The sequence below is a fragment of the Halichoerus grypus genome, chromosome 10 (assembly GCF_964656455.1).
Source record: "Halichoerus grypus chromosome 10, mHalGry1.hap1.1, whole genome shotgun sequence".
In the NCBI taxonomy this organism is placed as follows: Eukaryota; Metazoa; Chordata; class Mammalia; order Carnivora; family Phocidae; genus Halichoerus; species Halichoerus grypus.
This window is the reverse complement of record NC_135721.1, coordinates 112,657,964-112,667,232: the sequence shown is the minus strand read 5'-3', so window position 1 is coordinate 112,667,232 and position 9,269 is coordinate 112,657,964. Positions and strand designations below refer to the sequence as shown.

At 41.0% G+C, this 9,269-nt stretch overlaps 1 protein-coding gene across 1 annotated transcript; it reads right to left on the bottom strand.

The window, feature by feature from the left end:
* Window positions 1–2,427: 2,427 nt before the first annotated feature.
* Window positions 2,428–7,785, bottom strand: DEFB116 (defensin beta 116). The gene is made up of 2 exons (XM_036121871.2): window positions 7,719–7,785; window positions 2,428–2,666 (listed from the first exon to the last, which is right to left on the bottom strand). The coding sequence occupies exons 1-2, from the start codon at window positions 7,783–7,785 to the stop codon at window positions 2,428–2,430; spliced, it is 306 nt and encodes a 101-aa protein (XP_035977764.1).
* Between the last annotated feature and the right edge of the window lie 1,484 nt (window positions 7,786–9,269).

The following is a 9,269-nucleotide window of genomic DNA, read 5'->3' as shown; positions in this document are numbered from 1 at the left end:
CATTACTTGTTGAGAAAAGCAAAGGCGAATGTCATGGAAGATTCTTAAAAGAGTAAAAATGTACATTCAAGGGAATAAAACATTAAGGGTTTCTTAGTTAGTTGAGTTTTTTCACTTTAAGAATAGTGAACCCTCTTCTTTTGGTTATGCAAAAGCTGATTTCATCATTAAATGGAGATCAGTTTGAGTTGGAACTAAAAGCACATTTTAATGGTTTAGACATGATGAGCTGAGATGAATTGGGGGATCCTGAATGAGTCCAAGTTTCTGAATTAAGCAACAGGATGAATTGTAGGTGTTGATTACTCAAAAGGGAAGACAAGGGAAAAGCCAGACAAACAGAGTTGGAATTCAGTTTAGGACATTTGAGTCTGAGATGGCTGAGTAATCCAAGAGGACCTAGCAAATACATAATTCAATATGTGAGTCTGGGCCTCAGAGATGTTGTCTGGGTTGAACACATAAATACAGAACTTGCCCAAGATCACACAGCTTCTGAGCAGTGATGGGGAACAGGGAACAAACCCTTCTGACCACATTCATGCTTCTTTCTTGAAGACATGCAAAGCGCAAGGAAATGGGAATCTGTGCTTTAAGCCTAGAATTGCACAATCATTTTCCCTCTACATAACTGCTAAAATAGAAAGTCTGAAATATTACATTTCAACTACTGTGCTGAACCTGGGACCAATACTATCTTCTAAGTATTAAAAGTTGTGTCTTAATCATGCTACTTATGCCAGAAAATTTCTGTGTCCCTTCTTGAAACCTAGCTTCTGCCAAGCCCCTATCCCCTGTTTGACAAAGACAACTGAGTGTCAGTGAATCTCAAAGATATAAACATCATTAAATTTTCCCACCAGACTTCTAAGTCCCATGAAAATTAAAATCCAACTATATAAATTGGTCATTTAGTGAGTGCATGGCCTTTGATCCATTGGCCTGGGCTGAAATTGTCATTTGTCTAGTAATGGGAAATGCAGGTAAAGTGTCTATGGTGAAAAAGAGAGAGAAAATAGGGAAAATGGCAAAGAAATATTATGAGGCAGGTGACAGAAGAAGAAACCTCAAAAATTACTTAGAAAGGATACTCAAGAGAGAAGCCAAGGCAAACATAACAAAGGCTTCAAGGAAGGTGAGCAATGTTGAAAGGGTAGCTAGAGGCAAAGTGTTAAATGGTAAAACCTGGGGCGCCTGGGTGGCTCAGTTGGTTAAGCGACTGCCTTCGGCTCAGGTCATGATCCTGGAGTCCTAGGATCGAGTACTGCATCAGGCTCCCAGCTCAGCGGGGAGCCAGCTTCTCCCTCTGACCCTCTCCCCTCGCATGCTGTTTCTCTCTCTCTCTCCCTCTCTCTCAAATAAATAAATAAATAAATAAATAAATAAAATCTTAAAAAAAATAAAAATAAATGGTAAAACCTGAAGAATGCTCGAGTTTTTCAACAAAGAAGGCATTGGTGAGCAAAACCAGGGCCTTTTCAGTGAAGTGATAGGCACAAAAATCAGATTTCTCTTAGTTGAGGTGAGATTAGGAATCTGGAACTTAGAGAACTTAGTTGGGAACACTGGTTCTAGAAGTCTGGATCCAAAGAGGGGAAGAGATGAAACATCAGCCATGGAAGAGGAGTACACATAACACAATGAAAATTCCATAGCATGTCAACTATTAGTTGTGACTAAGTTTGGAGTGGAAAAACAATATCCCTAAATTCTCAGGAAGGAAAGGATCTTAAAGTTTACCAAGTACAGTGTCCAGCTTCTGTTCCAAATCCCTCTCTAACACCATAACCACAAACACCTCTGCCTCACACCCAGAAATGATCCTCCAGACTCAAAACTGGGAGAATTCTGAGGGACAAGCCTGCTTCGTCCACTTTCTAACAGCTCTACCTCTTAGAAAATGTTGCCCTAATTTGTCCAACAAATTCCTACACTCAATTCTAGTCCTCCATCTGGTTCTGGTTCTTCCTGAGGACACCACATCATACCAAACAGACCAGGATGGTTCTCTAAATGTCAGAGGCAACCCTCTTGTCCTTATCCTGATCCTACAATGTTTACTCAGAGGACTCAGCAATCTCCCCCATATATTCATGGGATCATCCAGACTCAATCCAGTTGTCATCTACTCTGCAGCCTCCAGAATGAATCACAACCCTCCTGGTGGTACCAAAGCAGAGCAGAAATGTGATCTCGTCCCTTCCTGGCACCCTCAACACTACAGAGCTATTCTAGCATACTGTTTACTTTCTTGGCCAGGGTCCTTTCCTATACTCTGTTGCTCCCCAGTTCCAGCCTAACCTTCCCCTGCCCAGTGATGACTGCTCACAGATGAAAGACACACACATGAGAAGGAATGTATTTTTATGGCGAGGGTGTTCCAGAATGAGGGAAGAATCATTCCAGGAGGGGGTAAGTTGGTGATATTCAAATTCTAGAATAGCTTGAAGTGTTTGTAACTGACAGGTTGGAGTCAGGGTCATAATCCTTCACATTGTTAGAACGGGCTATTTTCACAGAAAGTTTCAGGCAGCACTTTTGATCATCTGGGCAGGTTAAGTATTGAGTTTCATTTTTTCTGCAAGCGTGTCTGCACATGCCATGGTAAAGCTGGCATGGAATCCAGGGCTCTTGGCTCTTGCCATACTGGGATCTGAACAGGCCACCTGGGGAAAACATAGCCATGTTTAGTTTCCTTGCAGCAGTGGTAATAGGAGTGGGGAAGCATGATTTAAAGAGAACAAGCCCTGAGAATATTAACAGGATCTGGAGTCAAAACCACCTCAGTTCAAATCTGGGCTCCATCATTATAGCTCCTCACCCTTAGGCAAGTTACTTCGGTTCTCTGGCCCACCACTGCATCATTTTCACAATGGGTGTCATAATAGAGCCAACTCCTTACCGTTTGTGATGCTTAGATTAGCATATATAGTATGCTCAGAAGAGTATCTGGTGCATAATAAGAAGTAATGAAATATTAGGCAGTGTTGTTGATATGAAAGTCTTTTCCTGAGGGTCCAGGGCTTCAAGGGCTGCTCCTGTGAGCACATTTTGGACACATTTTCAAGTGCCCATACAGATGTGTGCTCCTCACACAGAGCTCTATCACAGACAGCCAGGCTCCACTCTGAGGCAGGGCACACATATTTGATCCCCTGCATGCCTTTGTACTTCAAAACATTCGAGCAAATATGCATCACTCATGTTTATACATTGGCCCCACAGAAACCGATACCACACGTACATGTGCAGCACACTGGTGTCCACACACAGGCCCATATGCACATGTCCATATTCACATAAATTGAGCATACACACATGTGCTCACATGCAGACTTCTACCACACACTCTCCACATATGACTAAAGCCCATTCATGAGTAGTGATAGCTATATATCAATCATCCAGATATGTGCATGTGTATATAGGTTCTTCAGCTGAAAATACCACTGACAAAGTTCCTTACACTTAGTCAGCCTTCTATAAATACTAGTCATCAATAGTATTAGTTACCTATTGGAACTTTCAAAGACAAAGGAGCCAAAGAAAATACTAACAATCACTGTCACATGTCCAACATCAACTATGTGTCAGGCATTTTACAAATGATATCTCATTGAACCTTCATAAAAGCCTATTGTTATCTCTGTTCTTTAGATGAAGATACTGAGGCTCAAAGAGAACTCTTGTTCTGTCCATGTTTCCATAGCTTGTACTTGACCATCGTAGGATTCAATTTCTTCTCTATATGATATTAAGCCCATTCGCTTTCCTCTCTATGTCACATTGCCTCTCTATATGATAGGATTTCTAGGACAGAGTGGCATCTTCCTGCATGTCTTCAGGTATAAGAACTTCTTCAGCTATCAATAGAAGTCTAAAATCCATAGCTTAACACTCCAGGACCTTTTCCACCCATCCCCTCATTTCACATCCATTCATCAACACTCACTCTGTGCCAGGCCGTGTACTCAGTGCTAAGTATGCAGAGGGCCCCAATGCCCACCCACATTAATAAAAACCGGACATTATTTCCTGCATAGAAAAAGAACATTTTGATAATATTTTTACAAAAGAATGTAAAATGTCCCAAGTTTAGATGAAGTCAGAGAATGTGATGGGAAAGAAAGTAGAAAAGAAAATGCCTTAGTGGTAGACATCCCATAGCATTTGGGCGCTGGTATGTATATGAACTGCCCCAGAAATTGGGATTCCAGCCCAGAGAAGGCACTCAATTGCTGCTACATCAGCCAGCCTGCTGATTAACCAGAGCAAGGAGGTAAAAAATGGTACCCCTTCATCCATGTTCCAACGTCATGGTACTGCTGTGTTTCCTACTTTAATCCTCACCCTCATCATGGAGCCTCTCTCTCTTTGGCACCATCCAACTTAAAAAAGGAGGAGGTCTTCAGGGGGCCTCGCTAGAGTGACACCCATACTCTTCTGGCTAACATTTGAACTGGTGGACTTTCATTTTCTCCCAAATACAGTGGATGGAAGCCAGGGCACCCAAGATCTCCTCTTTGTAGTCACCAGAGGATGAATAAGAATACAGATACCAGGAATGATATTCAGGCAAGCTGACCTTTCCCTCACTCTCTCCATAGAGAAAACAGGTCAAGGCAGGCCCAGGAGGATTCTGTTTACTGTGGCTAAATAAACAAAGGTTTTGTTGTAGATATTTCTAGTTTCTCAATCCTGCAGCTGTTCTAACCCTGTATTGTTCTGCATCACTACAAACTAATACCCACATCAAATTAACATCACCTTTGATCATCCCTCCATCTCCAAATTGAAGTCAGAGGCCTGCTTTGATTTTATTTATTTATTTATTTATTTTATTTTAATTTATTTTTTAAATTCTTTTAAAAAAATTTTTATTTAAGTTCAATTTAATTAACATATACTGTATTATTCATTTCAGGGGTAGAATTTAGTGATTTATCCGTTGCATACAACACCCAGTGCTCATTACTTCAAGTGCCGTCCTTAATGCCCATCACCCAGTTACCCTATCTACCCACCCACCTCCCCTCCAGAAACACTGTTTGTTTCCTAGAATTAAGTCTCTTATGGTTTGTCTCCCTCTCTGTTTCCATCTTATTTTATTCTTCCATCCACTCCCCTATGTTCATCTGTTTTGTTTCTTAAATTCCACACAAGTGAAATCATATGGTATTTGTCTTTCTCTGATTGACTTATTTCGCTTAGCATAATACCCTCTAGTTCCATCCATGTTTTTGCAAATGGCAAGATATCATTCTTTTTGGTGGCTAAGTAATATTCCATTGTGTATATATACACCACATCTTCTTTATCCATTCATCTGTCAATGGACATCTGGGCTCTCTCTGTATTTTGAGACCTACTTTTAAATATCAGCTTTGCCTCTGACCTTTGTATTCTGTACCCAGTCTCCCAATGTGAGAAATGGGAATGAGAAAGGTTGCACCAAATCATAAAATCTCAACTGTGTTTGTGAAAAAGGCTGTTAATAAGATGTGTCATACTTTATAATAACCTGAAGACTTGTTAAGTATACTCACATCAAGTCTCTAGAGATTCTGATTTGATAGGTCTGAGGAGAGGCCACAGCAAATGTGCTTTGCACAAGTGTCCCAGAAAATATGCATTGGTTCCTGCCTGAAGTGAGAGCCACAACCCTGCCTGACTTTCTCACATTGACCTGTAGACATTGCCCAGCTCATTTCCCACTTTGGACTTGTATTAAGAGCAAGTCAAAATATCATAAATCGAAAAACAAAACATATGCTCTAGACTCTAATAGTCCCATCCAAAGCCAAAAGCAATGTAACACATGATTTCTCTGCCACCTGTGCATCCCAAACATGATCCTTCTTTACCTAACTTCTGAGGTTCTTCCTACCCATATATATGTTTTAGGCATAAGTCATTTATATATTCAATCATTCAATAAATGTTTACTAAAACCTACTCTGTGAAAAGCACTCACCTCAGCACCAGGAATACATAGATTTAAAAGACAGAGTCTTGTCTTTCAAACAGTTGAATTTTCTAAGCCTATGTTTGGAGTGATGAAAGGAAAAAATGACTTTTATTATCCTAAAAAAGTTTGTCCAGAACAGTTCCTGCCCATTAATTCTGCCAGGTGAAAGTATTGAATGGTTATTAAGGGAGCAACACTATGTACAACTTCTGAAGCATAGAATGTTGTCTTCCTTTGTTGTTGTTATTTGCAAACCCACCTGTGGTTTCTACCACTGCTCCAACGTGGAAACTGAACTTTACTGAATGAGAACAAGTGTCTCTTAAGTAAAGAGGATGAGACAGGGTAAGAAATAAGGGGTAAGAGAAAGTGAAGTAGGAAGAGGATGGGAAGGGGAAGGAGGAATAGGAGAGGGAGGAGAAAGGGAAAGAGGAGAAAACAGTGACCCTGAACTCAATCCCAAGGAAGGAGAGACAACCTTAGTTCTCTATAGGGCTGGGATGAGACTACTCCCATGTCTCTCTGTACTTGCCAAGGTTTGAGGAGAGACACTTGAGGACGTTCCAGCTTCCTGATTTCATCTTTCCTCACTGCCTACAGTTACATGTATTGCTTTTCAGTGCCCCTGAAAATCATACTCAAGAAACTTTTTTAAGAATTTGAAAACAGGGGCGCCTGGGTGGCTCAGATGGTTAAGTGTCTGCCTTCGGCTCAGGTCATGATCCCAGGGTCCTGGGATCAAGCCCCGCATCGGGCTCCCTGCTCCGCGGGGAGTCTGCTTCTCCCCCGGCTCATGTTCTCTCTCTCTCTCTCTCTATCTCTGTGTCTCGAATGAATAAATAAAAAAAAATCTTTAAAAAAAAAAAGAATTTGAAAACATTACCAGATATTTCTCATGCAGCATTCATTCTCCCTATTTCAATAGCCACAGCTCTGCTGTGATGAATGAAACTGTCTTTCTCAAGCTTAATTACCCCCAAACTCAGGCTAAGCCAACCCTAGCCCAGATAAACCCCACATACGCCCCACTTGATAATACACCTACTTAAACCAAACACCTAACTCCAACTCGCAGCCTCATCTGTTCTCTAACCACCTAAGGCTCAGTTATAAAATTTAACACAAACATGACACTAGCCAAGCCACCCATCTCCAATTCACAGCATCAATCCAAAATACAGCCCAACCACCACCTTCACCCTAACTCTCAGTTCTACACAACTCCACCTCCAGTTCCATTCAACAAAAATACCATTCCCTCTCCAGACTACACCAGAAGATTAGTCCAGCCCAGTGCTATAAGCAGAATTGCTCACCCTCACCTCATGCCCACTCATTTTTCTAATATGACTCTCTCTCTCAAAGTCGTATACCATCTGCCCCAGAACCCACTCTCCCAAACTACCATTGATTCCTCTAATAGCTCCCCAACTTGGATCCAATCTCTCACATCTAATGCATGCATCAAGCTCCCCTCCCACCGACAGTACCACCTAAAATGCTTCATGCTTCAATACTCCACTATGCCAGGAACAGCAGGAGCAACAGTCTCTTAAATTTATCTTGGCAGAGAAGAACCAGGAGAGATCTTGACATGAGATGGACCATGGGAGTAACATTCACAACCTATCTGAGACCAGAAAGGCCATAGGTAGTGCCTATGGTATGTGAGTAGGAGTCATCTCAGAGGTCATCAAGATACCAATACCACATGCAAGACGCCAGAACCTTTGAGAGAGGCCTGAGTTACCTGGAGTCTTATGAACCAGGATCAGAAGGATGGAAATGGTCATTAAATAGGGCTTCATGACTGACATGTCCTGAGAGAATGGAGGGCTGTGCTGCGGAGGACCGAACAGAGATCACTGCAGCAGAGCAATGCCCTGCCTTTATTAGTTTTGGAAATGGGCCAGGGTTGTGTGCAGTGAACTAAAAAGGATGAGACATACCTGGGGTCAGCCAGGCAGAAGGATAACATGTATCACATATCTCAGCCGGGCACTCTGTAAGTATGGGAGATTTGCCAGCGGCACCCATGTCATAGTGGGCTTTCCTTCCCAAAAGGAAACAAAGGCAAATTAGAGGTAGTTGGCATTTTGTGTGAGACAAATTTGAATGAGTGAATGAATCAAGCAAGCAATCAGAAAACTAATACATAGTTATAAGGAGTCCTTTCTTAAACATTTGTCTTTATCCTCCTGAGAGTAGAGTGTCCCCCTCTGTCAGTAGTACTTACTGCATATCCAATCCAATACTAGGCATCAAGGACTAACAAAAGAGAAGGGAAAGACAATGATGATCAAAGAAAAGATGGAGAAGATAAACTGAAGGGGAAGTATAAATGGGGGAAGGAAGGGAAAGACATGAGGCAAAGATAATGGCAGTTCATATTTACCATGAATCAACCATATGTCAGTTTCTGTACTAAATACTGTGGTCTAGATCTGAACACTTAGGACAACACTGTGAGGTTAGGTAATATTTTCCACTTCATGGATGAGGACAAGAAAATTTGAAGAGGTGACTAAGCATTCCTAAGCCACACATCTGATGAGACATAGAGCCTAGATTAGAAATGATATCTATGTATCATTTAATAGCTTCTTTTGTATGTCTTTGGGGTTTTCCATTCTTCCTGTGAGTGGAAGGACAGAAATGAGAGATAAGACAAAAATATTATCAAATGCTAAAAATCAGAGAGTAACTCACTGTTCAAGATAATAAATTTAGTTTGAGGAATTCAGTGCTCATCTCTTGAGAAATGGTAATGAAAGGACTTTTTGGGGGAAACCACATTGACTTTTTATACTCCAGTGAATCATGTGGAAGGTGGGTGGGTTGGATCCAGTCTTTTGAATGGAAGTCTGGAAATGAATGAAAAGGCTCTTTTCAAAAGTCTAAGATAAGATTGCCACATCTTGCCACAACAAGGCAAATGGAACTGGACTAGTCCTCCCAAGGGTAAATGGAATTATACTAGCCATCCCACTATAAGCAACTCTAACACTTGAAAAAATAGAGAAAGAGTTACTATTTCAGTTACTGAATTAAAGGCAGAGCAGAAATGAAAAGACAACTTACAATGTGAGAAAATATTGCACACCACATTTCTGATAAGGGGTTAATATCCAAAATATATAAGCAACTCATACAACTCAAAAACAAAAAAACAAATCATCCAATTAGAAAGTGGGTGAACAAACTGAGTAGACATTTTTCCAAAGAAGATGTTCAAATGGCCAACAGGTACATGAAAAGATGCTCAACATCACTAATGATTGGGGAAATGGAAATCAAAACC

Excerpts from the sequence above, each read along its gene's own strand:
- DEFB116 (XM_036121871.2), bottom strand. The coding sequence starts at position 7,785 with ATGTCAGTCATGAAGCCCTATTTAATGACCATTTCCATCCTTCTGATC. Across the intron at positions 2,667-7,718 it reads CCTGGTTCATAAGACTCCAG|GTGGCCTGTTCAGATCCCAG; the intron begins GTAACTCAGGCC and ends TGTTTTCCCCAG.